We start from the raw sequence: 27399 nt of genomic DNA, 5'->3' as shown, positions 1-27399 counted from the left end.
GAATATATATCCTCGACGTTATGTCCCACGTAGAGGATGTCACGATACTTTCCGACCATCACATGTTTTGTTTCTGAATCATGGATCAGTGTTGACTTTCTGAACGGGAAAAGTTCATGATATCGTTTATCTTTTTCTTCTGGTTTCTTGGAGAGCAAGGTCCGGATGCAACACGCGATGAGACAAGTTGGAGACGCCCTTGCTCCTTGCAGCGTTGTGATTGACGGTCCTTGATAGTCCCGAACATGTGTTTCGGGTAAGGCGCCTCACGTTAATGGACGCATGACGCACACGGTGCTCCGATTAACCTTTTTGACACCTTGAAATCGACATGCAAGGTCGATGTCTCGGATCGTTCAATTAAGGTGTCTCACGGACGCAATCATCCCTTTATACGATCTACGTTCGACTTTTTGGTTTATCTCCCGGCATTTCAGCTCTAAAGCATTTTCATTCTCGTCTTTGGCTTCCAAGCGACAAAGAGCTTTACTGGATCTGGTTGATTTCTCTTCTTTACTCTTGTTTACTTGCGGGCATCAGCGAACTGTTTGGCTTCTTTTTCTCTTCCCACCACCTCAATGGCTACTTTCCCTGTACATAGCTTCCAACTACATTTCTTACAATCACAAAGACAGAATATCTGGAACTTTACGTGCAGGATCAAATCTCAAGGTGAGCAATTCGCGTAGATATCTTGGCAACACACATCTTGACCTGTCTAGATCATATAGTATACTTCTTCAATGGGCAGTCGGTGTACAGCGTTTACGTATAATCCAGACTCTAACCCCTTCATCTTTCTCTTCATCCTGCACTATATGAGAGGTCTTTAACCCAAACTCCCGATCACCCGTCTCTTTCTCATCACCCACCCCTCTTTCTCTTCCTATTCCACCTAACAAACCAACAACGAGAGGGAGGAATAGCACCACAATCCAAACTCAAACAACCTATCTCTTAAACTTCTTCCCCCCAATCCCCAACCTCCCCAAATTCGGCAAACTAGATTTATGTCGATGCGAGCCCCCCAAAAGTGATCCTCTCTGCGCAGACTCCGCTCCCCCGGCACCAGTACCAGACGCACCCGAGCCGCCTGGATTCCCCTTTCCCTCAACGCCCCCAAGTCCTCCACGCGGCGTATCAGGGAGGGTCTTATCCCTGGATTGCCGCTGGGCGGGGTCATTGAGGGCGGCTGCTAGGGACGGATTCTGGAACCCGGAGGAGGAGGGACCGTCCAGGTCGTAGGGTCGTTGGGAGGAGGCGCGTTGTTGTGAGCGGCGGGCTTTTTCTTGTACGGATTTGAACTTGTCGAGGAGTTCGACCCAGCGGATGGAGGAGTCTTCGCGCTTGAGGCGGCCTGTTGGGCGTTCGTAGGAGGGGGTGGTGGAGGATGAGGTGGCTGATGAGGAGGATGTGCTTGTTCTGTTTTTGGTTGGGGTGAGTTGTTAGTTTCGGGGTTGGTTAGGGGTGTGGTTTGTTAGGGAGGAGAAGAAGGGAAAAGGGATGACTAACAGTCGAGGACCGGTGTGAAGAAGACCGATGTTGCTGACACTGTTGAGGCGGTTTTTCAACGCGGCAAAGGCGGAGCTTTGCGGGAGGAGCATGAGGACTCCGTAGAGGCATTTGTATAGGTGGGGGTATCTCTCTGGCTCGAGGAGTTGGAGGCGAAGGTCTAAGGGAAACGAGTTTCTGTGTTTAGCATTGGGTTCAAAGGCACTAGGTTTAAGAGGGGAGAACTCACAGGTAAAAACGGGAGATTCGAGCAATTGCACTAGCTTGTCGATTTGGATTAACATGTTGACGGTCATTTCGAGTTCAGCACTGAAGATTGCATTAGCTAGAGGTACTCCTGATTTCAAACCAATTTCACATACAAAACTTGAAGAAGATTATAGGCCTGTTCATATGCCTGGGCTAGAAGGCACAGAGAAAATGTAGAAACGGCATTGTGACACCAGGATCTGAACAGAGCCACAAAGAACATTTGACCCTCCTAATATCATGTCAGCTTGAGGATAAAAAGGGACCCATACGGAGAAAGTACCCTTGAATCCAAATTCCGGAGTCGTTTGCGAAGATCTGAAAGCTCTGGCGCGGTGATCAGGTTGTTGTTCAAATTTTGGACCATGATGCTGGCAAACTCAATGTCCTATGAGCAGAATTAGCTATGGATTCAGTATACCAGATGCCTGCAGACCGACCTCTTCTTTCTCGAGACAGTCTGCCAGGGTTCGATAGATACGCTCGGGGCTCAGGTTCATGCAAAGTTGCCGAATGATAAGATTGCCTCGGACTTCGAGCAAGCCCCGATCCGTAGAGAATAACTGCAGCAGGTTGACCATGAACGATTTGAAATAGCTATCATCACTATTCCGTGATATTTGTGAGAGGAGCTGAAGATCTTTCGTGACAACTGCCTCGGCCGGATCCGACAGTGTCTTGAGCAAGGCGGGAAAAGTTCCATCGTTAAATGCCACCACTTTCTTCGGAGCCTTACGGTGTAGCATAATCAGCCACGAGAGTGCAGCGACTCTGGTGGCCTCGTTCTCATTGAGGAACTGAAGGGTGAGTGAATTGACGGCCGCGGCGTAATCAAGATCTGCTGGCGGGACTAGCGCCGGGGTGGACTCAATACTACTTCGTGGCGTTTGCTCGGTCGAAGATTCTGGTTGTATAGACTGTTTCCTCGAGTCGGCTGTTGATGCGTCGGTAAGCTTACTGCTAGGCGTGGAGGCTCTCCTCTCGACAAATTCCTTACTCGTGGGCAACGCTTTCGAGCTGGATTGCTGAATTTCGTCTGACGTGTCTTCTGACAAAGTGACGATGTATTCGAGTAGAGATGTGTTCACTCTGTTTGCGGCCTGCCGCACCTGATCCGAACCGCTGGACATTGCTGGGAGTACCTGGGTCAGAAGACGCGGCACGAAGGGCAGAATATCTTCGGGGCTGATCTCGAAAAAGTTATCAATCCAGCGGAGTGCGGTCAATTGCATCTCCTCGTCTAGTGATGTGGTCAGCTTAAGGTCAATTTGTTCAATATGATAGGTCATATCTCCCACCGAAAGAGGTGTTGACGAAACCCACGAGGATCTCCAATATCCTCGCATGATCAATCTGGACATCTTGCCCGGGAATCCAGTCGCCATCAACCTGCAATCCCCCATCATCAATGATAGATTCCGAATCGGAATCTTCCACGGCATTCTCATTGCTTTCCGTTTCAACGGCAACGGTCTGCGTCGTCGTAGTGGTTGTGCTGGCGCTGTCACTCGTGCCTGACTGTCTATTGTCGCTTCCCTGGTCTTTTCGGCTCTCTTCAATCCCCTTTTTGAGTCGTGCGATCCTCTTGATCTCCGAAAGAAACCTGTCGAGCAGGGCTTGGGTGGCAACATTCACATCTCTGTTAGTGTCACCCAGGAATTTGATCAACCCGCCTAGAAACTCTGGCAGATAAGAAACGAGTTCCAAATCCGGAATCGTATCCAACAGTGTCAGCCAAGATACTAGAAACATGCGAGTGAACGCGCTGATCACAAAGATGCGCTCTTTTAGGAGAGGGATGAATTTCGGGAGCGAGAAGGCGGTTGGCAGATCTACTTCCTCCACGCTTTCAGAGTCAAAGTTTTGCTTCTCAGAAAGCTGTAAAATCGATACATAGGAGGCAGCAGACTCCGACACAATATCCTTGACCAGTCTATCAAGAAGCTCTGCGCCATTTTTGACGGAGAGTTCGGAATCGGACGCTAACTGAAAATTTATGCCTTAGCAAACAGAACATGGGAAATAGGTTGTTGGCGGAGAGTGTATAGCCTCGAAACTCACTTTACAGAGCGCATCGAATATCTCATTAAAGAACAACAGAACCTCGCCTTTCGCAACCTTGGCGATGTTGTACATGCTCTCACAAGCGTAATATCGGACGCGGGCATCCTGATCGGAAAAACATGCCAGGACCGGGGGTACGATTTCCTTCAAATACGGCGCAACTCCCTCCTGGTGTCCTTTTCTCAGTCCCGGGCCCGATGGGCGCTCATTATTATCGGTTGTTGAACTCACAGATCCGAGTGCAATAGAGGCGGCGGCCAACCCGATCAGACCACCGTTTCTCGCATGCGGTTGGTGTACGGCGTAAGCGTAGTCATGGCAAAGCTGGTCGACGATCTTCTGGATCTCCTCGTGTTCGCCCCGGAATACGGCATCGCGGACGACTTTTTCGAGCCTATAAACATGTCGCAATTTTTGTTAGCAAAGGGCTGGCTGGCTGGCCGGCTGGTGCGGAGGCCGATCTCTCTCTCCGCAATCGTCGGGGGGTTGTCCCTTACTCCAAAGCCCCCTGCTTCCTCCGATCATAAAGCTTGTCATTCAACAGGCGTTGAATTGAGTGATCCATCGCTCAGGTTCAACATAAGCTGGAATGAGTCACGCGCACTGAGCCTCCGCTAGATAATAATGCTCATGGTGGGAAGGGCGATTGATTGTCCAGATGGGGGGAGGGTAAGCGGTGGGTCGAGCTCGTAGCTTCGTTGTAGCTATTCGCGAGCCATCGGCTACGATAATTCGCACGCGATGGGAAACTGGTTAAGGTCTTCTGTCAGCTGCTCGAGCCGCCTCAGCAAGTCGATGTGGGGAGTACTCACAGCAGGATGCGTTGGCAGCGTGGATGGTGCCTTAGCGGACGCGGTGTGACGTAGTGTCAGCAACCACGACTTCTTACCGCCCGGTCCTTTCTTATGTCTTCTGACAGTTTTTTGCCTGAGTTCTGCAAACAAGGTTACAAACAACTACAAAGATGGGCACGAACGAGTTCAGGTTATTACAATGCTTGGTTTAATCCTAGGTTCCTAGATCTATTCTAATTCTAATAGATCTTTTACAAGAAAACAATCATTCGCCATCAATCTCATATCAATGCCAGAAGATGCGCCAAACGGTCAATTCACAATCATAAAGATATCCCAAAAAATATTAGTATAAAGATGAAATCAAATGGATATGTTCCAGTAGACGTAGTAGGCCCAATAAGCAAGCTCAATGACTGATATACTGGAATACCGCAGACACATCATGCTCCCCAGACTCCTGTCGCATCAGTAAATCTTGAATCTTGCTGAATTGTCCCTTCTCGCCGTCATTCACAAAATGATTCCAAGAACTAGTGTCGCCGTAGAGCATGGCTGGTGCCTTTATAAACTGCGATCCGTCCGGCTTGCATCGCTTGCATTTAAATGTGTCGTGCGTGTCGCTGCGAGTCTCCGGCTTGAACTGGAAGAGTTCACGAAGCGATTCGATGGAAAAGTGTCGCTCGACATCTTCGGCCGAATCCACAACACAGGAGGAGAGGGACTGTTTATGCGATTGACGCTGGAAAATCTTCTCTTCAATCGATCCGGTCGCAATGAACCGGTAAACAAAGCAATCTTTCTTTTGGCCATCTCGCCAAACTCGTGCCAACGCCTGCTGATCAGCAGCTGGGTTCCAGTCTGGGTCGAACAACACCAGACGGTTTGCGCCGATCAGGTTCAAACCGCACCCTCCAGCTTTACTACTGAGCAAGAAGACAAACTCCTCTCCGTCTGGGTTGTTGAATTTGTCGACCAATTTCTGCCGCTTGTTCACGTTCATAGTACCGTCCAGTCTCAAAGAACCATATCCTCTCGATCTGCACAGCTTCTCGAAGAGATCAAGAGTTTGCGTGTAGTTGCTAATAAGGACGATCTTATCATTAGTATCCTGACGTATCCGTGCAAGCATCCTATCCAAAACCATCATCTTTCCTGAATACCAAGACTTGATATCCCGATCTCGCCCACGCCCTTCCGGAGGAACGTAGTCGTCAGGGAAGGCAAACTCGCAGCCTGGAAGATCGTTGGAAAGATTGAGCAGGTCCGGATGATTGCAAAGTTTTTTCAAAAGTCCAATTGCTTTCAAAGGTTGGCTTCCTTTACCCCTGAGCAAGCTTCTAATCTCGGGGCTCTGGATGAAGTGGTTGTATAGGTCACGTTGGAACTGTGATAGGCTGCAGAAAACGACATGCTCGTACTTGACGGGCAAGTATTTTGACAAGATGTCATTTGTCCGGCGAATAATGAACTTGTTGACGATGCCAGAAAGCTCTGCCAGTCGCTCGTCGCCCTTTTTGCGGTCTTCTTCCGTCCCTGCCGCGTCTCTTCCTTTGAGGATGGGTAGTTCGAACTTCTTCCGGAACTCATTTTGTGACCCTAGTAAATCGGGATTGGCGAAATTCAGTAGCGCAAAGTATTCCGAAAGGTCATTCTGGATTGGAGTTCCGGACAGAATCACACGGCGCTGCACGTTCAAGCTATTGAGAGCAGTCCACGTCAGACTGTCCTTGTTTTTGAGTCGATGCCCTTCATCGCACAGGAGCAGTCCGATTGGACTATCTCTCAGCGCGTCGACGTACAACCGGAGTGTTTCGTACGACACTATGAGAACCGGTCTTACGACCGAACGGCCTGAAGCAATGGCCCATTGCTTGATCTGTGTGGTAAGCTCTGCCTTTGACGCCTTACCGTCAATGGCGAAGGGAGTGGTAGCATCTTTGCCCAACCATTTCCCTGAGAAACTTGTCAGCGGACGTCTAGAAGGAACAGCGACATGTCTTACCTAATTCGTTGGCCCAGTTCCCTACCAGACTAGACGGGCAGGCAATGATACATTTCTGAATGAGGGTCTTTCCTGCTTCTGGAGATTGCTTGAGTAAAGTCCACATCAATGAAATGCATTGAAGCTGCTGCTGTCAGTTCTACTCTAGCCATGTAGATCGAGATAATCGTACCGTCTTTCCCAGTCCCATTCCATCGGCCATGATACAGCCATGTGCATTCGGATCGACCATTCCAGTTGTGCAACGATAAAGAAACTACAAGTAAGTTGGATTAGCCGGCTGAACTCTTGATGTGCATGAGAATTTCGTGAACAACCTTAACGCCTTCAATTTGATGAGGCCGTAGGACTTTAGCCAGCCTTGGATCAATGACGACCGGGACTTTCGGGCGCTCTTCAACATTCTTCTTCAGTCCAAGAATATCTGCCAAACTCTTATGTACCAATGGTTCATCCAACTGCTGTTTTGAATTTTCGGGTTGCGTTTCTTCCGCTTTCTTCGGTTCAACATTTTGGTCGATGTCATCAACGGTCGGATCGTACAGCACTATCGCAAACTCGCCACTGGGATCATGCAGAGGCTTCACAACAAACGTTGCGCCTTGTCTCATCCCCAACGTGGGTGCCGGTCTAGAGCTATCATAGTTGCCCGCCGACTTGTTGATCAAGGGTATTTTGAAATTTTGCCTGAACACCGTCTCTTTATCTTTCGCCTTGAAGACGGGAAACCTGTTCACGTCTCTGGTGGCAAGGGCCAATCGGTCTTCGTTGGTGTACGGCTTCTCATCCTGGGCACTTCCATCCGCTCCGGCATAGTTCACTTTGCGTCGCTTTCTCGAGGGCTTCTCTGACGTTCGCGTTGGCGTCGCGGTACCGGGACATTTGAATGGTTTCGCGAGACGGTCGAGGGATACGGGCGTGTTGCTTTGCGGATACTTCGAGGAGGGCGTGGTATCGCCACCGGCTGGGCGCGGTCGATACCTGTAGATGTTTAGCATTGGTTTTGCAAATGGTCCCGAGGTTAATTATTAGTACATGAACGCAGCTTCCAGAAGTAAACACGCGGTGAGACCCTCTTCGGCAGAGTAAACTGTGGTCTGTTGTTGTCAGTAGGGCAGTTAGTTATCAGCGGCGACTTGATGACAACACGCGTTGATCCTCCATGCGGCGCGTTGCCTAAGGCTGCCTAGAACACCAAAGTGTCGCGGAGGCACGTGACCCATGTGGAATTGCCTCGGCACCGGCCCCTCTTGGAGCGGGGACACTTGGGTGGCCAGGAACAATGGACTGGTATCTTCAGTCTCTCATCGTTGAAATTCGGGCCCATGTCGTCGGATTTCTGGGCCGGGTACCTTAGCGGTGCCGTAGGGATCATCATCGGCAACCCGCTCGATCTCGTCAAAGTACGACTCCAGGCTGGCCAGGCAGGAAGCGCTGCAACTTCCCCGCACCTGCATGTGAGCCGCCTTGAGAATGCACGCAACCTGGTGCGAGGTATGTCCATCACACTTCACGATACTACCTTACATTTCTACCATTGATTGGCGGATACTTGTCTAACGATATCCCCAGGCGCTGCTGCTCCCATTCTCGGATATGGAGCCCTCAATGCCATTCTCTTTGTCGCATACAATCGGTCGTTGATGTGCCTGGACAACTCGATACTCGATCCCACAAATCCCCAAACCACCTCGCTCTATAAGATATGGATTGCCGGTGCTGCAGGAGGAGTCGCCAGCTGGACTGTGTCGTCTCCAACGGAGTTCATTAAGTGTCGAGCGCAGCTTGACACCCGACCAGGAGTTTCCTCCTGGACCGTTGCGAAAGACATTCTCCGAACCCGCGGGTGGAGGGGCCTGTACTACGGAGGAGCCATCACTTGTGCCCGGGACTCCATTGGCTATGGATTTTAGTAGGTGACCGAGTCTTCCCCGTCTTGAATGTGACCATTCCTCGTTTGACCCACGACTAATCAATACATCACAGTTTTTGGTCTTACGAATATTGCAAACGATTGATGACGTCCGAGGATGACGATGCACGAGCCGCCGCACTGAAGGTCCTTCTTTGTGGCGGGATAGCGGGAGTCGCCACGTGGGCATCGGTCTTTCCCTTAGATGTAATCAAGACTAGGCTCCAAGCACAGACGATTGCAGGGCAGCCCGAAAACCGCCAGTTGTTACCGCCGCGGCATGAGCGAAGGGTGTTAAACACATTTCAACTATTCAGAGAGGCCTATCGCGCTGAAGGACTCAAGGTCTTTTACCGTGGCTTAGGCGTCTGCAGTATAAGAGCGTTTATGGTAAATGCTGTTCAGGTATGTTTTTGACCTCTTTGTTTTCTTATCCTGTTCGGTTTGCTGATTCAATGGACTAGTGGGCTACATACGAATGGCTCATGAAGTATCTTAACGCCGACTGGACGCAGGTGCCTACTAACGTTGTTGCTAAAGAAGTTTAGAGCTGTTATATAGAGAAAGTATAGTAGTCACCTTTTTGTTGCGATACGGGGCACAGCCGATCTACTCTCCGTGGGCCGGGTGCCCGAATCTCTTCGGATATATATTTGTTGTTCGGTTCCCAACCACGACCCTTCATTCGGGGTTCTCCCCATACACTCTGTATATAGCCAAGCTGGTTTTGAATTAGGCCAATAGATCTGGTTCCCATTTAGATATCCGTGCTACTAGACATATATTTGAAAGTCGGCATGGGCCAAGTATAAGAAGCCTAGAGATTGACAGACACGTCGACCACAAACATTTCGACTCGGGATCCCGAGTGTTGGAAAACCACTAAGACCGTAAAATCTAAATAGAAGAGGCTGGACTTTACACCGTACAAGACAGCAAAAACTTGATTGGAGTGCCAACCTACAGTTCCATACAGACACCGGCCGAAAGGAAGACCAATGAGAAAGCCAGTAAAACAAACACTACAACCCTACGGTGTACTCCTACCCCGTACTCACGGCTCACCGAGTTGAATACTTTCATTTTGATTACTCGGCTATGGAGCAGATGCCAAAAAAAATCGTGTAATATTATTGCAGCTTGTAAATAAATTTCGTTCTAATGGCAGTAGGGGCCGACTGGGTGGGTCTTTACTATCCAGCATTCCGAGAAGCGGCGCTTTCGAACGGGGGGTGACCGCCAGACGAAAGCAGCGCAATTCGGGGATTCCAGATTCGGCCGTTCGCTTTTCCGGCGGTTTTCGGCACCTTGTGCAGTTCACGTGCCTGCCCTTTTTGTTTTTTTGCGCCGATCGCTGACTGTCCGACTGGCCAATCAGATCGCGTTCAAGACAACGTCGAGGTTGTAGATATCGCGCCGCAAAATTTTTTTATTTGGTGAAGAGGCCCGGCCCAGTGTTGTCGGCTTCCCATAGAGCTCTCCCATAGATTGGTAGGAGAACTTGCTGCTTCGCATTGAAAATCCATCACCTGGCAACTGCGGAGATCGGTAGGCGAAGATCTATTCCTCCATGTCGACGACGGTCTCCTGCGACCGTTGGCCGTTATCGTGGCGCAAACCCACGGCGGCGTCGGAGAGCTTTTGGGTATGAGGTTCTTCGCGCAGGATTTTCACTCTATCAATCGTAGACAAGTCAGCGCAAATTCGCGAAACAGCGTTCGGCGCATAAAAACAGATAACCGACCTTCTCTTGTGGTTCTTGCCCTTCCGGTGGGCGATCATGTTGTGCTCGCTTTCAAACCATTTCGAACATTCGACGCAGTAATGCTTTCCGAGACCCGGGAGGTCTTCGAGATCTTTCGTTTCTTTGTACTGCTCCAGATGGCGCGGAGATTCGATGTCGCTCCGGACTTGGTCATAACCCCTGTAGATTACCCTGCGTTAGTCGAGCAAGATATGGTGACAGACAATATCGCAACATCGTAGTAGAATAAGAAGAAAGGTGATAGAAGAGAGTAATACCTAGTTAGACGCTTCGTCTTGAGTCTTCTCACGGGCGCCATAATTATGATTTAATTTTTTTTTATATGATTTAATTTTTTTTAATATTGAATATTCGACAGCTGTATGCCAAAAACAGGTTGAGTCCCCGGTCGAAGAGAGTCGCGAAGGATTATCACCGATAAACGGAAACGAGAGCGGGTCGAATTCAGTCTTCTGTGTGCGACGAGAGAGAAAAGTAGGAAACGGGCGGGCTGTGATTGGCGCCGGTCCACGGGGGTTACCGTCGGCAGGCCTCGGCTCTGACTCGGCTCTCTCCGTAATTTATGACGTTTCCTCTGTTCGGCACGTTGCTCCGGACTACCCAGCGTGAACCGGTTAATAATCACGGTTCCATCTAGATTATATTATGATTGTGAGGATATAATTGAATGTCACTTTTTTTTATTATATATATATAAATCAGAGATAGGGGAGTTCTCCAAATATAACACTCAACGAGTGTTGACTACTCCCCAAGAGGTTGGTGAACCGAAGGCAAGGAAAGGTAGGACTGAACGACGCATCCATGATGTCGTAGCAGGATGTAATCATTTGCATCTGATTCGTCACCCGTGCTGCTACCCGTCTCACATGCGCCGGTCCACCGGACTACCTGGTATCTGTATTACATTGTACTGTGTACACATTGTAAGGTCAGGCAGACCATTCACAGTGAAGTCGTTTCGAATCATCCGTCCGTGGGGAGGCGCCGAGAACCTAGGTTCGTGAAAGAAAAAGGAAACAATTAAAAAGAATAAAAATAAGAATAAAAATAAAAATATCTAGGCCTGTCAAAGGACTAAAGAAGGGGGAATGTGCGGGTTGCCCAGCCACTTCCTTGTCTCCGGTACCTAGAGTACTAGTCAGAGCGTCCCGAATGCGTACGGGCGGCGGTATTGTCACGAGCGGTTACGGTCCTCGTCGCCGGTTCAGTCAACTTAGGGATTTCTTTTTCCCACTCTAAAAAAACACCAAGCTTCCTTTTATCTACTCCATTCTCCCTTGATTTCTCCTTCTTCTTCTTCTTCTTCCTCTTCCTCTTCTTCCCCCCTCTCCACTTCATCCTTTGCTGCTTCGATCTCCTGAAGTTAGCTTTCTCCTGCTGCTTTGGACTAGCTCTCATTGGAAGTGTCGCGGCCTTCGCATAGAGAGCTTCCATCATGATCTCCACAAGGCTTGCGCGCATGGGTGCGCTGGTAAGTCCTCCCGACTCGCCTCTTCTGCCCTCGGTGCTCGTGTCGGTCTCGTCGCTCGACGTGACGGCAACCGAGCCGGCTCGCCTGGGCTCGTTTCGGTCGAAATCAAATGCTAACGTGTCTTCGCTTTAGGCCCCTAAGTCCCGTCTTGTAAGCTCCCTCTCGCTCGAGTTTCCCTGCTTGCTGCAAAGCTGCGTAGGGAAGAAAGAAAAATCGCCACGAGTTTGCGCTCTGCAGAAATCGGACACTAACATGCCGTGCAGTTCCTCGGGTCTCGGGGTCTGGCCACCGTCAACGAGTCTGCCCTCGACAAGAAGGTCGAGATGACCAACTCTGAGAAGGTGAGTGGTTGCGAGTTCCCCTTCCGCTCTCCCGGCTCCGTCGGCTAGAGCGGGTATTTCCCTATACGGAAGGCAGCATTGGCTAACCACAATCTTTGCAGGGTAACTTCATTAACTACAAGTATGCTGGCGCCCTTCCTATCATTACACCCCTTTCTTGGAAGCTTCTGCTCGATGAAATCTCAACGGGGAAAAATGAAAGAAATTGTATCAGGGAATGAGCGATCGTCTAACATGTCTTTCACTCCTATAGGAAGATGTCCGAGAACCTGGACATTGTTCGTCGCCGATTGAGCCGTCCCCTTACCTACGCCGAGAAGGTCCTCTACTCTCACCTGGACGACCCTCACGGCCAGGACATTGAGCGTGGTACTTCCTACCTGAAGCTCCGCCCCGACCGTGTTGCTTGCCAGGATGCCACCGCTCAGATGGCCATCCTTCAGTTCATGTCCGCTGGCATGCCCTCGGTCGCCACCCCTACCACCGTCCACTGTGACCACTTGATTGAGGCCCAGGTTGGTGGTGAGAAGGATTTGGCTCGCGCCAACGACATCAACAAGGAGGTTTACGACTTCTTGGCCTCCTCGACCGCCAAGTACAACATCGGTTTCTGGAAGCCCGGTTCCGGTATCATCCACCAGATCGTCCTGGAGAACTATGCCTTCCCCGGTGGTCTGATGATCGGTACCGACTCTCACACTCCTAACGCTGGTGGTCTCGCCATGGCTGCCATCGGTGTTGGTGGTGCTGATGCCGTCGACGTTATGGCCGGTCTCCCCTGGGAGTTGAAGGCCCCTAAGGTCATCGGTGTTAAGCTTACCGGTGAGCTGTCCGGATGGACCACTCCTAAGGATATCATCCTTAAGGTTGCCGGCCTCCTGACCGTCAAGGGTGGTACTGGCGCCATCATTGAGTACCACGGCCCTGGTGTCAACTCTCTTTCTTGCACTGGTATGGGTACCATCTGTAACATGGGTGCTGAGATTGGTGCCACCACCTCGATGTTCCCCTTCAACGACCGCATGCACGACTACCTGCGCGCCACCAAGCGTACTGCCATTGGTGACTTCGCTCGCTCGTACGCCAAGGAGCTCCGTGAGGACGAGGGCGCCGAGTACGACCAGCTGATTGAGATCAACCTGTCTGAGCTTGAGCCTCACATCAACGGTCCCTTCACCCCCGATCTTGCCACTCCCATCTCCCAGTTCAAGGAGGCTGTTGAGGCCAACAAGTGGCCCGAGGAGCTGAAGGTCGGTCTCATTGGATCTTGCACCAACTCTTCCTACGAGGACATGTCTCGTGCCGCTTCCATCGCCCGCGACGCCCTTGACCACGGTGTCAAGTCCAAGTCTCTGTTCACCGTTACCCCCGGTTCCGAGCAGATCCGTGCCACCATCGAGCGTGACGGCCAGCTGCAGACCCTCGAGGAGTTCGGTGGTGTCATCCTTGCCAATGCCTGCGGTCCTTGCATTGGTCAGTGGGACCGTAAGGATGTGAAGAAGGGCGAGCCCAACTCCATCATCTCTTCCTACAACCGTAACTTCACTGGCCGTAACGACGCCAACCCTGCTACCCACGCTTTCGTCACCTCCCCCGACCTTGTCCTCGCCATGTGCGTTGCTGGTACCCTCAAGTTCAACCCTCTCACCGACAAGCTGAAGGACAAGGATGGCAAGGAGTTCATGCTCAAGCCTCCCTCCGGTGAGGGTCTTCCCGCCCGGGGCTACGACCCCGGTCAGGACACCTACCAGGCCCCTCCCGCCGACCGCCAGTCCATCAGCGTTGCCGTCTCCCCCGAGAGTGACCGTCTGCAGCTCCTCAGCGGTTTCGCCGCTTGGGACGGAAAGGACGCCAACGGCATCCCCATCCTGATCAAGTGCCAGGGCAAGACTACCACCGACCACATCTCCATGGCTGGCCCGTGGTTGAAGTACCGTGGACATCTTGACAACATCTCCAACAACATGCTGATTGGTGCCGTCAACGCCGAGAACGGCGAGGCCAACAAGATCCGCAACGCTTTCACTGGCGAGTTCGATGCCGTCCCCGCCACTGCTCGTGACTACAAGGCCCGCGGCGTTAAGTGGGTTGTCATCGGTGACTGGAACTATGGCGAGGGTAGCTCCCGTGAGCACGCCGCTCTCGAGCCCCGTCACCTGGGTGGTCTTGCCATCATCACCCGCAGCTTTGCCCGTATCCACGAGACCAACCTGAAGAAGCAGGGTATGCTTCCTCTCACCTTCTCCGACCCCGCCGACTACGACAAGATCCAGCCCACCGACACCGTTGACTTGCTCTGCACCGAGCTCGAGGTCGGCAAGCCCATGACTCTCCGTGTCCACCCCAAGGACGGTGCCGCCTTCGATGTCAAGCTGAGCCACACCTTCAACGAGTCCCAGATCGAGTGGTTCAAGGACGGTTCCGCTCTTAACACCATGGCTCGCAAGGCTGGCAACTAAATTGATAGTTGACTGTGCACTTGACGGCGCCTGGTTGACGAAGATTCGTTTGTAAAATATGTTCCGATTGTTTCTATCAACCAAGAGGAAACACATCGCCCCCAATTCCCCCGTTGGTAGTGCATGGCTATGCCTGTACTACCTCGGGGCTGGAGGCTTCACCCGGTGCAATGCCGCACCGCAGATATTAGCGGCTGCTAATAGTATTTCTTATGATGGGAAATGCGGAGTCGAGTTCGAAAAATTTCTAACGATTTGCTTATTTCTTTCTCTGCCTTTGCTTTGTACTCTTTGAGTTTGGGTGGACTACATGGATATAGTCTTTGCTTTATTTTTCATTTTTGTTATATCATATCACCTACTGTATGTTAGGACTGCATGCATACCATTTTTCCTTGTGTTCAAAACTTCGTCTCTTCTGGATTCTGTTCCGTGGTCTTTCAACTGCATAGAACTAGAGCCAATCTGGAGTGCCATAATACCGTATCTGACTCCTTCACCTTGTAGAGCAAACCGTATAAACCGTAAGCCAAAGCACGAACCTTCTGCCGTGGCTGACATAATATCGCGTGCTCAGCCGAGGCCTTCGACTTGTTGCGTGCCCCGCCGGGGAGATAACCTAGGTTGCCGTTGCGAGCGGGACTATATCGCGGTTCCTTGGATGTAGACAGCTTCCGTTTCCTGTAAACTTACCGACCCCCTTTTATCTACCACCCACAATTACATGTACTATTGTCGCTATTGCTAATCATCTCTCCGCTCATCACTCACCACTCATTAATTCAGGTATGGTCATGGCTGCGCAACTCGTTCCCTTACCGGAGGTGGAGAGACTCAGTTCCTCGGTGGTGAGGATCTTAGGTGGAAACCCGGGCAAGGTTGGTTAATGCTGATGTTGTCCATCGCCTTGTCTGATTCACACGCTGATCCTCAACTACTAGTTCACATTGCAAGGTAACATCTTCTACTCGCTCCCGGAGTGAGGGTCTGTTAATCCGAGAATCGCTTATCCAGGAACAAACACATACTTGGTCGGCCGAGGACATCAACGGATTCTCATCGATACGGGTGAAGGCAAACCCTCCTGGGCGTCGCAACTCCAAGCTTTACTGTCACAAGAGAATGCCACCGTGCAGGAAGCGCTCATTACGCATTGGCACGGAGATCATGTCCATGGGATCCCAGACTTGCGGAAAATTTGTCCCAATGCGACAATCTACAAGCGCGATCCGGAAGACGGCGAGATTGATATCGAGGATGGTCAGATTTTCAGAGTGGATGGAGCTACGCTGAGGGCGATGCACACGCCTGGGCACACCGCTGATCACATGGCTTTCGTTCTCGAGGAAGAGGATGCTATCTTCACCGGAGACAGTGCGTGGTTGTCCTGCGCCACTTCCGACCAACGATTGTTCAAAGGCTAACTCTGGTTCTTTCTTGCTAGATGTTCTGGGCCACGGGACTGCCGTTTTCGAAGATCTGAGCGTGTACTTGTCTAGTCTGCAGAGAATGCAGAATCGCGTTGGCGGCCGCGGGTATCCTGGTCATGGAGCGGTGATTGAGAACGCCACGGCCAAGGTCACGGAATACATCAGACATCGACAGCAACGCGAGAATGAAGTGATTCGAGTCCTACGATACGGCAAACTTGACGTGTCCGACCACGAACGATCGCCCGAACGGAAGCCATCCATGACGCCCCTCGAACTCGTCAAAGTGATCTATCGAGATGTTCCGGAAAGCCTCCATCTGCCTGCGTCACACGGGGTCCTGCAGGTGCTGATGAAACTAGAGGTCGAAGGGAGGACAGTTCATGACACGGAGACGGGAAAATGGAGACTAGCAGGGAAGTCTACGCTATGAATGCGCCCCCCGAAAGTTCTACGAGATGCACAGTCGAACAGGTGGGACATCAGACAGCATTGCAGCAAGAGAACCTGCCGCTATCGACCATGACGCCATTGAATGACATCCGGGACAGCTGTGTTTTCTGGGAGTGGAAGTCCGTGGCTATGAAAGCGCCAAACCTATCAGACGGCGTACGGAGTCGGTAGGAGTAGTTGCCTTATTTGTATTCTTTGTTGGAATTCGACTCGTATTTAAAGTTCCCAGCGTTGGCATCATCGTTGATCTCCACGAAGCATCGTGACTGGCTGGGTGGCCATCCGCATCTGACCTCATCGCCGAGACTTTCTGCCGCGCAGTACCACCTTTCGCTTCCTCTTCTTCCTTTTCTTCTGTCTCTCGCTTCCCCGCTTAACGCTCAAACTTCCCCTTTCTCTTCTCCCCATCATCTCTCAACACGACTTGACAGTGAACCCGCAGGACAAGAGAAATATCAGATCTCCATCTAGTCGATGAACTTGCTAGTGAAGAGCCTGAGCAACCCGCCGCCTTCCGCATTAACAAACCGTGTCGTTCTGTCGAAGCTTGGGTCGGTTGGTCCGCGCGCTTGGCCAACTGCTGGGCTCTGAGGTCACCCCTTCCAACTCTTTCAGTCTCCCCCCCGCCGGGCCTTCAAACTGCTGCTTGTCGCCCCGCCTCGGCGAGCTGTTCGTGATCCACGCAGCACTGCTTCCCTCCCCCATTTAATTCTTCTTTTTCACCGGCTCTACCGGGTACATTGGACCCTTATTGTCAATAGATTTTTTCTTTCTTACCTATCTTTTGTCCTTCCGCAGTGTGGTCCTATCGTTTCCTTCTGTAATAAAAATATCCAACCAAAATATTCGCATCCTCTGAAGGCTTGATCATTTTTATCTCCATTCTTTTCCTGAGCGATTCCAATACCTGCCCTCGCCCGTCCGTATTCGGTCTTTGTTTCCTTCGTGGGCTTCAATCGCATATACAGCGTCTTGCCAAGTATCTCCCGTCGACATGCCTTCTCTTGACAACGCCGTCAAGAACGATGCAAGGCTGCTTCTTGTCTCTAACCGGCTACCGATCACCATCAAACGCTCCGAGGATGGCAGATATGACTTTTCAATGTCCTCTGGTGGTCTCGTCAGTGGTTTGAGTGGTCTGTCAAAATCTACTACCTTCCAATGGTATGGCTGGCCCGGCTTGGAGGTTCCCGAAGAGGAGGTGCCGGTTGTCAAGCAGCGGTTGAAGGATGAGTACGGGGCCGTCCCCGTATTCATCGATGATGATCTTGCAGATCGCCACTACAACGGCTTCTCCAGTCAGTTCACCCTACTATGTCCCTAGTTTACGCAGTCGAAGTACATTTATATCAAAGAAATATCTCGGATGATGTCATTTGCTGATAAGACTCCCCGTCTTGGTTAGATTCGATCCTGTGGCCTCTTTTCCACTACCACCCCGGCGAAATTACCTTCGATGAATCCGCCTGGGAAGCGTACAAAGAAGCAAACCGCCTTTTCGCCAGAGCCGTCGCGAAAGAAGTTCAGGATGGCGACTTGATCTGGGTCCACGATTATCATCTGATGCTTCTCCCCGAAATGCTCCGGGAGGAAATCGGGGACACCAAGGAGAATGTCAAGATTGGCTTCTTCCTGCACACGCCATTCCCTAGCAGCGAGATTTACAGAATTCTCCCGGTGCGGAACGAGCTATTACTAGGCGTCCTACACTGCGATCTCATCGGTTTCCATACCTATGATTACACCAGACACTTCTTGAGCGCTTGCTCGCGCTTACTGTACGATGAGTCCCGTTCCTACGTGCTGTGCATGGATGCTAATTTGGAATCTCCAGAGGTCTTGCAACCACTCCGAACGGGATAGAGTTCCAAGGCAAAATTATTGCGTGTGGCGCATTCCCGATTGGCATCGACCCGGAAAAGTTCCAAGAAGGGTTAAAAAAGGAAAAGGTGCAGAAGCGGATTGCAATGTTGGAACAGAAGTTCCAGGGCGTAAAGCTCATGGTTGGCGTCGACCGTCTTGATTATATAAAGGGTGTCCCTCAGAAGTTGCATGCGCTTGAGGTGTTTCTGAGTGATCATCCGGAATGGGTGGGTAAGGTTGTCTTGGTTCAGGTTGCAGTACCTAGCAGACAAGACGTGGAAGAATACCAGAACTTGAGGGCCGTGGTGAACGAGCTTGTCGGTAGGATTAATGGCAAGTTTGGTAAGTCTCCCTCGGTAGCCGTGTGATGATCGATGGCTAACGCGCTGCAGGCACCGTCGAGTTTATGCCCATTCACTTCTTGCACAAATCTGTCAATTTCGACGAATTGCTTGCTCTCTACGCCGTCTCCGATGCCTGCATCGTCTCATCTACCCGAGACGGCATGAACCTTGTCGCATATGAATATATTGCTGCACAGCAGAACCGTCACGGCGTTTTGGTGTTGTCAGAATTTGCCGGCGCAGCTCAAAGTTTGAATGGCAGTATAATAATTAATCCCTGGAACACGGAGGAGCTTGCCGGCGCTTATCAGGAAGCTGTTACCATGAGCGATGAGCAGCGAGCCTTGAATTTTTCCAAACTGGATAGATATGTCAACAAGTACACAAGGTATGTGCCCACTCCCGCTACATATTCACAACGACAACGACTCTAATATTATACAGTGCCTTCTGGGGTCAGTCATTTGTGACTGAACTTACGAGGATATCCACCCACTCCGCCGAGAAATTCCATTCTAGAAAGGGTCTCTTAGGCAACGGCAACGGCGAGCAGGCTAATGGCACTTCAACTCAGGAGAACGGGCACTTGGCAGTACCGTCGGCTTGATGATCCTGCCTGTTACTCTCTTCACTGGGGTGATGTGTAAATGTATGAATGAATGATGCCTCAGATTATGGTTTCCCTTTTTCTTCTTGTTCCATTTTCCATGGCTTTGATGAATCACCGGGTATGGCGCAAGGAGTCTACTTTCAATGAATTGGCTACGTTTTTCGGTTACATATGCAATACTTCGAGTGTGATTCTAGTACTCTAGACCATGGAATGGGAATTAAGGTTCGGTGTTGGTATTGTACAAAAGCATCTTGTTTCCTTAGCCAGGTCAATTTTTAGGTGCATCTCAAATCTGCAAATGCAATTTTAAAAATTATGTCAAGTATGAAATAGTAATAGACTATTCATCATGGAAGTTGTCGAACGCATGAATAGCTATTCATAGTTGCTACATGCAATCTGGGGTGGTTGGCTTGGATATGGGCGATGCAAACAATGCAAACACCCCGAGAGAAATTCTCGGACCTGCGGCGGACTTCAAGGACCTCCATCGCATTGAACGCTTCTTAGCTTCGACCATTGAGCCTGGTCGACCATCTTTTTTCCCATAGCTCCCTGCCGAAATTATTGTACAAGTGGATTGCAAGATTAGGCTCGGCCTCACATCTTCTCCAGCCACCGCTCTTACGCCCCGTTGTGGTTCTCCCCGGCCATATTGCTTCCAGCGTCCGTGATACCTACGAGCATCTCTACAACCACAGAAAATGTCTCCGAGTAATATCCTACGGGCCATGCAGCCCCTGCGATCCTCCGTCCTCAGAACAGCGACAGGCTCGTCCCCTGCCGCGCGCTCAACACCGAGCTTCATTTCCGGGCTGGCACCATTCCGACGATCCAACTCTACTACCACCACCACCACTCCCCCTGCCGAGTCACAGTCCTCGCCGTCGACACCGCTATCTACCCCCCCCTCTCTCCGAAACTACGCCTACTCGACCAAGACCGGCACCGTCGAATCGGTCGGCCGCATGGACCGCACCGTCCGCGTCAGCCACCGACACACCAGCTGGGACTCGCACCTCCAAAAGACCTTCCCCAAGGTCACGACCTTCCTGGTGTCGGATCCGAACAACTCGCTCCGCGAGGGCGACGTGATTGAGTTCTCCTCTGGCGCGCCGAAGAGCCGGAACGTGCGGCACGTCGTGGAGCGTATTATTGCCCCCTTTGGAACGAACATCGATGAGCGGCCGCCGGTGAAGACACGCGAGGAGAGAGAAGCCGAGCGAGTTGCCAAGAGAACGGCGAAGTGGCAGCGTCGGGAAACTAGGCGGTTGGAGCGTGGAGGTCAGGGCGTGAAGGAGCATGTGGGACGGGTTAGGCGGTTGGTTAACGAGAGAACTGGTGGCGGCAGCGCCGTGGAAGAGACAGTGGTTTGAGCTTGTTGATTGTTTCTCTTGAAAGATTTGTGTCCCGTTTGTTCTGTCTAGTTGGCTGTTGCTTTCACGATTGTACAAGATAAAGGATGGAGGTGAGGTGCAGGGATCTCTCCGGGAAGCTTGTGTTTGTCTTTTCTTGTCCAAGCTTTGGGTAGATGGCTTGGTTTCAAGTGTATATTATACTTTTCATCATGCATAATAAACCATGCAGCTGTTTCATTCTACTGTCTACTATCCATCATGCCGGCCTGCGTTGCCCGACGTCCCCTACGCCAGGATGAGACGGTCAGGCGGCTGACAGAGCCAGTCAAAATATTAGTAAGTCACAGTACTTTGTTATCAGCGTGTTGACATACAAGTCTGGATAGTTCGTATCTTCTCTCATATGTACATAAAAAACATAGCACACGACAGCTGCAGGATCCGACTATGCACTCGAAAAACTTCACCTATAAAACTTTGGAAGGATAGAGCAGTGTAGTCGCTAATTTGAATTTTATTTACTACTTATACTCTATATAAATTTTAAGGAGGAAATAGAACAGAACTGTCTGTTGGATATACTGCTATTATATAGATATATAGCCCTATGGTACATAGTTCTGACCGACGACAAAAGCACTTTGATAGGGCCCGGGCGGTGAGAGCGGGTGAGGGGGATACTGCCGGATAATGGGTGCCAAGCCCGCTCTTTGGGTCGCGAAGTCACCCCAGCGACTTGTTCCGTTGTTTACCATCCATCTTCCTTTTCTCTTCCACTATTTCATTGATCCTGACCATCATTTTCCCTCCTGTTGTTCCCTTTGAGTCTCCGACCTATATATTGGACGCAGATCACCTATAGACCTTCCTCACACTCTCACTTTCAACCACTATTCTCATCTTGGACGTCGGTCGCGCACACACCATCCCCTGTCCGACCATACACAAGATCTGCAACCGTCTGCAAGCCTAAGGTGTGTTTATGACTGTGCGCATCTGGCAGTCCCGCCGCTGTCATGTTAGAGCGCGCTATTCCCCTCCCCCCGCGAACAGTCCCGATGTGTTGTTTATATTCCGCGATTTCGCAGCTCATCAGGACTCTTGAGCGCAAATCCACACGTTGATGCGCCTCCCTTTTTCTTTCCCAAGTGCATATCGCTAACTCTTCCTTCTTTTCCATGTTAGTAAGGCTAAACTGTTATAATGGCTGAAGGAGAGGAGGATTTTTCGTCTCTGCCATTGCCGGACCGATTTACGCACAAGGTGAGTCTATCTCTATGGAAATTTAAATTTGATCTCTCGAATGTTGAAATTTGCGCGTTTGATACTAATAACTATGTCAATCCAGGCCTGGAAAGTAAGAAAGGAGGGCTACGAAGATGCCAGAAAACAATTCGAAGTTACAGCCGATGAATCGGATCCCGTTTTCACACCGTTCACACAAGACCCGAGTTTATGGAAAGGCGCCGTTGCGGATTCAAACGTTGCTGCCCAACAAGAAGGTCTCGGGTCTTATTGTTCGTTTTTGAAGTTCGGTGGAACTCAAGCTTGTACTAGGTATGTGGTTTTAATTTTTGCGTAGACTTTTTCTATTTTTTCCCCTGTTGTTTTGCTAATGGTTTGTCATATGTAGAACTCGCGGCTACACAGTTTTCCCTATCGTTGAAAAGGGTCTTCCGTCAGCAAGACCCGCAGCAAAGACCAATGCGCTCGAGGCCCTTTTACTATGCGTGGAGATGGATAAGGCGGATCCTGTGATCGAAGAAATGATACCCGGATTGTCACACAAAGTTCCCAAAGTTATCGCCGCGACGCTGGTGGGACTGCGAAACATTTACCATAATTTTGGCTGCAAAATTGTCGACCCTAAGCCGGTACTAAAGGCGTTGCCGAAAGTTTTTGGCCACGCGGATAAGAATGTCCGTGCCGAGGCGCAGAATCTCACGGTGGAATTGTATCGGTGGCTGAGAGAAGCTATCAAGCCTCTCTTCTGGGCAGATCTGAAACCCGTGCAGCAAACGGATCTGGACAAACTGTTCGAGAACGTCAAGCAAGAGCCGTCACCGAAACAAGAGCGGCTGACGAAAGCACAGCAAGATGCGATGGCAGTCGCCAGTTCTGCCCCCGAGGGCGGCGAAGTCGGTGAAGAGGCGGAAGAGTTCGAAGAAGACGGTGGCGAAGTCGATGCATTTGATCTAGCAGAGCCCGTCGATGTGTTGTCAAAGGTCCCCGGTGACTTCTTGGACCAGGTGGCGTCGTCGAAGTGGAAGGAAAGGAAGGATGCCGTGGACGCGCTCCATGGGGTTCTGAACGTGCCCAAAATCAAGGACGGCCCCTTCAATGACATAGTTCAGGCATTGGCTAAGTGCATGAAAGACGCCAACATCGCAGTCGTGACCGCGGCAGCCAACTGTATTGATTTACTCGCAAAAGGTCTTCGCAGCAGCTTCGGCAAACACCGCTCGGTGGTGATGCCGCCTATGATGGAGCGTTTGAAGGAAAAGAAACAGAGTGTGGCAGATGCGCTTGGTGGAGCTTTGGATTCTGTCTTTCTATCCACCAACCTGTCGGACTGCCTCGAGGAAATTCTTGAGTTTCTGAAGCACAAAAACCCGCAGGTGAAGCAGGAGACACTCAAATTCCTGATTCGCTGCCTTCGTACCACCAGAGACGTTCCCGCCAAAGCAGAAGTGAAGTCGATTGCAGAGGCAGGCACTAAGCTTCTAACAGATTCCAGTGAGGTGAACCGTGCGGGAGGAGCAGAGGTACTCGGTACTTTGATGAAGATTATGGGCGAGCGAGCTATGAACCCTTACCTTGATGGACTTGATGATATCCGCAAGACAAAGATCAAGGAATTCTTTGATACCGCTGAAGTCAAGGCCAAAGAGCGACCTAAGCCCGTCGCTGCGCCGCCAAAGGCTGCCCCCGCAGCTGGAAAGAAGGTAGTTGGCGGCAGGAAGCCAGCGTTGGGAATGAAGAAACCTGCTGCGGCTGCTGCACCGCCCCCTGCCGAAGATCCTCCAATTATTCCTCCCTCTCCCGCCAAACCGGCCACCAGATCTATCCCGTCAAAATTAGGCGCCGCAAGGCCTGGCGGTCTCCCGACGCCTGGGTCGGGCCTCAAAAAGAGGCTCGGCGGCCCCGGGGGGATTGCATCGCCGCAGGCACGACGAGTTGTTTCGCCACCGACAGAGGAACAACCACCCGCACCTGCTGCCCCAAAGTTTGGAATCACCAGAGGACTTGCCGGACGCCCAATCGCTAAACCCGCGGCTGCCAGTGAGCCTGCTCCGGCGCCGGCAGCTCCTCAGGTAAGCGGCATGACCGCTGCTGAGCGCGCTGAACTGGAAGAGTTGCGTCTTGAGAAAGAGCGGTTTACCCGGACGGTTGAAGACTTGAAGTCCGAACGAACTACACTCAATTCGCAAGTGACCGAGTTGCAAAACCAGAACGCTCAGCTGATTGAAGACCACACGAGAGACGTTCTCGGAATCAAGGCCAAAGAAACTCAGTTGGTGCGGGCACGGAGTGACGCAGAGACTGCTGAGCAAACCGTACAGAAACAGCAGCGAGAAATCGAGCGCCTCAAGCGCGAGCTGGCAAGAGCTCTTCGCGCAAGTACCATCAGCCCTCCCAACACGATGTCCGACAGCATGAGCCTGCCTGTTCCAGATACCGACTCAGTATACCAAGATTCAGGCAACGGACACGGGCCCATTTCCCGAGCTGGTTTGCAGCATATGGGATCACGGTTTGACAGCTCCCGGCCACGAAGCTACGCATCGGCTAGTCCTAGCGAAGAGAAGGAGAACAATGGCCTCGATTCGCCGGGACTCGGCAGCAGGGATGGAGGTCTCGGCCGACGAAAACTGAGCCCTACATTTGGAACGAGCTATTCGGGGTTGGGCAGTCCGACTCGATCGTCCATCTTGAACTCGGGCAATGCTTCTGGTGAAGATCAACCTGCCCGAAGGACGGAACCTGCGGAGAACTGGAAGAGAGCAGCGGAGGTCACCACGCAACTCAAGGCACGGATTGAACAAATGAAGGTCAGTCCTCCTTCCTGATATACCGTTCTTTTTCATCGCTAACATGGAATGTCATTCAGGCCAAACAAGGTCTCACGCGACCTCCTGCTCAACGTTAATGACTCGATGAAATCAACCTTTTTCTTGTAATTTCTTTTTTCATTTGCCTCTTTAGTTCATCGGTTCTGCCTTCAACTGGGTTCAAGGTTCTTGCCTCTCTCTTCCTCTTCCTGTGTTTTTAGACTTCCGCACACCCATCTACCAGGGGTTTTTTTTTTCACTGGTTCCGTTTGTTTTTCAGTTTTAGGCGGGCTGGGACTGGGACTGGGACTGGGACTGGGCTGGCTAGCTTCTTTCTTCATTCTCCATCTTCATCTATATTTCTCCTTATTCACGTTGTCGGTTATCATCTTTTCTCTAGTCCGGTTTTTGGTCTGGTTTGGTCCGGTTGTTTGTTTGTTCTAGGACAGTGAATTTTTTCTGCTTCTTTCATCGGGGTGTTTAGTCTTTTTTCATTTTGTTCTTTTTCATTTTTGTGGCTTATGTCGCCCGTCTGTCTTTCAAAAGACAAATATCCATCTGTTGTTAGATTGTTAGGTTGTTTTTCTTATAAAAGGGGAATTGGAACTTCTTATTGTTGTTTGGTTTCGGGGTTTGTATTTGAATTGGAATGGGGTCATGCATTCTGTCCTAACTAATTTGTGGGTTATTGGGGTTTGTAGTCTTACGGAATGGAGTCAAGTTAGCAAGATGGCGAAGATCTTAGCTATGACTATCCGGTTTCATTTGCCGAGACAGTTGTTATGGGTTGGTGTTGCCACCTGCCATGTAGACATAGGATTTGAGAATGGGGGTCTATGTTGACAAGATCTCTACAGAGCAGACACATGAATGCTTGAATGCAATTCAGCTACGAAAGGGGGCAGTTGCTGAGGGGGATGATGTCTGAAATAGCATTCATGGGTATCTGCGAGGTTGGTACATAACGAAAATAAAAAGAAGATGACAAGGACCATTCAAGAATGGATTGGGATTTTAGGATAAGCTAAAGCCGTCAACAAGTCAACCGAGGAAAGCCTCCCTCGTTCCAAAACGTTTGTTGTCATTCTTGGAATGCTATGATGGTCCATTGCCGAAGAAGATATGAAGACTGGTCATTAAGATCGTTGTGGGTATGGAAAACGATTTTTTTGCCCTTTCCGGTGTTGTCTCTAGGCTATTTCTAGCTTAGACACGGATGGCACCCTCAATGGCCTTGCGCTTCTTCTCCTGGCGGGCGACAGCCTTGGCACCCATGATACCACCACCCCAGTGGCGGCGGGAGTCCTCGTACTTGTCGGTGTAGCCCTCCTTGATGGCGGAGAGGAGCTTGGAGAACTCAGCCTTGTCCTCGGAGCGGGTCTCGGTGAGAGCGAGAACAGCGGAGGTCTGGAAGGAATTGAATTAGTACTCTTGTTGATGTTGACTCGTGACGAACAGTTCTTACCTTCTTGTGGACAACGGTACCGAGACGGGCCTTGCCCTTGACGATGGCGTAGGGGACACCCATCTTGCGGCAGAGAGCGGGAAGGAAGACAACCAGCTCAATGGGATCAACGTCGTGGGCGATGAGGACGAGAGAAGCCTTCTTGTTCTCAACGAGACCGACAACGTGGTTCAGACCGTACTTGACGTGGTAGGGCTTCTTGGAGACATCCTCCTTCTTCTTGCCCTCGGAGACGGCGGTGGCCTCGGCGTGGAGACGCTCCTTCTTCTCGACCTTGGTCTCAGGGCGGTACTTGTTGAGGAGCTTGAAGGTCTGGGCAGCGGTGTTGCGGTCCAGGGTGTTCTGGAACTGAGCGATCGAAGGAGGGACCTTGAGACGGAGGTTCAAGATCTTCTTCTGGCGCTGCAGACGGACATACTCGGGCCACTTAACGAAGCGGGACAGGTTGCGCTTGGGCTGGATGTCCTGGCCAATACCGAAGTTGCGGGGGCGCTTCTCGATGAGAGGGTTCTGAAGGAACCGTTAGCATCACTTTTGCCAGTGCAGAGGGTATCTTCTTTTCTAGACATACCTTGGGGCCCTTCTTGCTAGCACCAGCCTTGCCCTGAGGGTAAGGGAGGGGAGCAGTCTTCTTTCCGGACTTGGGAGGCTATCATTGAGAAAAGAAGATCAGCAAATCGTGTCCACCACATGTGCTGCATCTTCATTGAACTCTAGAGAGACCGTTGAAGAAAATTTTCGAGTGTTTCCGCGTCGAGAATTCTCTCCAACAGCTCCAGCCAAATCATCACTGGCGCTCGCCTTCCGCCGAAGCAAAGAAGTTGAGCGACCAATGGAAAACAAAACAAAATTTGCTTCGAGACATTTTACGAAAATGAAGTAGGCGATATTTTCACGTCCTTACGCCATTGTCGCAAAGAGGTTGTCGAAGGCTTTTCGTCTCTTCTCTATTTCAAGAAAGAGATGTTGAAACAACTGGATGTTATGTGCTTACCATTGTTGTCGACTTGGATCCGCGGTGGTGCTGGTTGACGGGATTGACGGAGTGGAAGAAGAAGGAAGTGAAAATGAATTCGTTTTCTCGCCGAAGAAGTTCGTGCGGCCCGGATAATCTCTCGGCGCCGGTCCGGGCGGTGAGCTACCACGTGAGCTAGGGCTAGCCCCGAGGGCTTGGCCGGTCGCGTGCCCTACCCCATTCAGCTCTGGACCCGCCTGGCTAGCGCCAAGGTATCCTATCCCAACTACG

The 27399-nt window shown here is 50.9% G+C and overlaps 13 protein-coding genes across 13 annotated transcripts; 7 read left to right on the top strand and 6 right to left on the bottom strand.

The window, feature by feature from the left end:
* Window positions 1–950: 950 nt before the first annotated feature.
* Window positions 951–4390, bottom strand: LDX57_012983 (VAC14 family protein; the record flags this gene model as incomplete). The annotated part of the gene is made up of 10 exons (XM_046094733.1): window positions 951–1422; window positions 1513–1672; window positions 1742–1821; window positions 1875–1993; window positions 2045–2149; window positions 2202–3001; window positions 3060–3747; window positions 3823–3993; window positions 4057–4219; window positions 4323–4390. 10 exons carry the CDS (start codon window positions 4388–4390, stop codon window positions 951–953), a joined length of 2826 nt encoding a protein of 941 aa, XP_045950712.1.
* Window positions 4391–5028: 638 nt separating this feature from the next.
* On the bottom strand, window positions 5029–6730 carry RAD54_2 (DEAD/DEAH box helicase; the record flags this gene model as incomplete). The annotated part of the gene is made up of 2 exons (XM_046094732.1): window positions 5029–6575; window positions 6625–6730. 2 exons carry the CDS (start codon window positions 6728–6730, stop codon window positions 5029–5031), a joined length of 1653 nt encoding a protein of 550 aa, XP_045950711.1.
* Window positions 6731–6896: 166 nt separating this feature from the next.
* Window positions 6897–7622, bottom strand: RAD54_1 (DNA-dependent ATPase protein rad54; the record flags this gene model as incomplete). Its single annotated transcript, XM_046094731.1, has 1 exon — window positions 6897–7622. One exon carries the CDS (start codon window positions 7620–7622, stop codon window positions 6897–6899), a length of 726 nt encoding a protein of 241 aa, XP_045950710.1.
* A 327-nt stretch (window positions 7623–7949) lies between these two features.
* Window positions 7950–8537, top strand: LDX57_012980 (uncharacterized protein; the record flags this gene model as incomplete). The annotated part of the gene is made up of 2 exons (XM_046094730.1): window positions 7950–8118; window positions 8197–8537. 2 exons carry the CDS (start codon window positions 7950–7952, stop codon window positions 8535–8537), a joined length of 510 nt encoding a protein of 169 aa, XP_045950709.1.
* A 104-nt stretch (window positions 8538–8641) lies between these two features.
* On the top strand, window positions 8642–9084 carry LDX57_012979 (uncharacterized protein; the record flags this gene model as incomplete). Its single annotated transcript, XM_046094729.1, has 2 exons — window positions 8642–8941; window positions 9001–9084. 2 exons carry the CDS (start codon window positions 8642–8644, stop codon window positions 9082–9084), a joined length of 384 nt encoding a protein of 127 aa, XP_045950708.1.
* Window positions 9085–9645: 561 nt separating this feature from the next.
* Window positions 9646–10759, bottom strand: LDX57_012978 (putative C2H2 finger domain protein). Its single transcript, XM_046094728.1, has 2 exons — window positions 10559–10759; window positions 9646–10460 (listed from the first exon to the last, which is right to left on the bottom strand). The coding sequence occupies exons 1-2, from the start codon at window positions 10597–10599 to the stop codon at window positions 10097–10099; spliced, it is 405 nt and encodes a 134-aa protein (XP_045950707.1). The 5' UTR covers window positions 10600–10759; the 3' UTR covers window positions 9646–10096.
* Window positions 10760–11438: 679 nt separating this feature from the next.
* LDX57_012977 (uncharacterized protein) lies at window positions 11439–11765 on the bottom strand (the record flags this gene model as incomplete). Its single annotated transcript, XM_046094727.1, has 1 exon — window positions 11439–11765. One exon carries the CDS (start codon window positions 11763–11765, stop codon window positions 11439–11441), a length of 327 nt encoding a protein of 108 aa, XP_045950706.1.
* A 608-nt stretch (window positions 11766–12373) lies between these two features.
* On the top strand, window positions 12374–14575 carry acoA (aconitate hydratase ACO1; the record flags this gene model as incomplete). Its single annotated transcript, XM_046094726.1, has 1 exon — window positions 12374–14575. The coding sequence occupies one exon, from the start codon at window positions 12374–12376 to the stop codon at window positions 14573–14575; it is 2202 nt and encodes a 733-aa protein (XP_045950705.1).
* A 788-nt stretch (window positions 14576–15363) lies between these two features.
* On the top strand, window positions 15364–16438 carry LDX57_012975 (putative metallo-beta-lactamase domain protein; the record flags this gene model as incomplete). The annotated part of the gene is made up of 3 exons (XM_046094725.1): window positions 15364–15457; window positions 15590–15949; window positions 16020–16438. The coding sequence occupies 3 exons, from the start codon at window positions 15364–15366 to the stop codon at window positions 16436–16438; spliced, it is 873 nt and encodes a 290-aa protein (XP_045950704.1).
* A 1014-nt stretch (window positions 16439–17452) lies between these two features.
* On the top strand, window positions 17453–19272 carry TPS1_2 (glycosyltransferase family 20 protein; the record flags this gene model as incomplete). Its single annotated transcript, XM_046094724.1, has 5 exons — window positions 17453–17756; window positions 17864–18236; window positions 18293–18663; window positions 18714–19053; window positions 19110–19272. The coding sequence occupies 5 exons, from the start codon at window positions 17453–17455 to the stop codon at window positions 19270–19272; spliced, it is 1551 nt and encodes a 516-aa protein (XP_045950703.1).
* A 710-nt stretch (window positions 19273–19982) lies between these two features.
* Window positions 19983–20654, top strand: LDX57_012973 (uS17 family ribosomal protein; the record flags this gene model as incomplete). The annotated part of the gene is made up of 1 exon (XM_046094723.1): window positions 19983–20654. One exon carries the CDS (start codon window positions 19983–19985, stop codon window positions 20652–20654), a length of 672 nt encoding a protein of 223 aa, XP_045950702.1.
* A 1185-nt stretch (window positions 20655–21839) lies between these two features.
* Window positions 21840–24786, top strand: LDX57_012972 (putative spindle pole body component; the record flags this gene model as incomplete). The annotated part of the gene is made up of 4 exons (XM_046094722.1): window positions 21840–21899; window positions 21985–22193; window positions 22270–24688; window positions 24748–24786. The coding sequence occupies 4 exons, from the start codon at window positions 21840–21842 to the stop codon at window positions 24784–24786; spliced, it is 2727 nt and encodes a 908-aa protein (XP_045950701.1).
* A 1108-nt stretch (window positions 24787–25894) lies between these two features.
* Window positions 25895–27150, bottom strand: rpl8 (60S ribosomal protein eL8; the record flags this gene model as incomplete). The annotated part of the gene is made up of 4 exons (XM_046094721.1): window positions 25895–26095; window positions 26154–26663; window positions 26725–26802; window positions 27148–27150. 4 exons carry the CDS (start codon window positions 27148–27150, stop codon window positions 25895–25897), a joined length of 792 nt encoding a protein of 263 aa, XP_045950700.1.
* Between the last annotated feature and the right edge of the window lie 249 nt (window positions 27151–27399).

This window comes from Aspergillus melleus (genome assembly GCF_016097325.1).
Source record: "Aspergillus melleus strain CBS 546.65 chromosome Unknown contig9, whole genome shotgun sequence".
In the NCBI taxonomy this organism is placed as follows: domain Eukaryota; kingdom Fungi; phylum Ascomycota; class Eurotiomycetes; order Eurotiales; family Aspergillaceae; genus Aspergillus; species Aspergillus melleus.
Note: the sequence above shows the minus strand (reverse complement) of the source record. Positions and strands in the feature narration are given on the sequence as shown.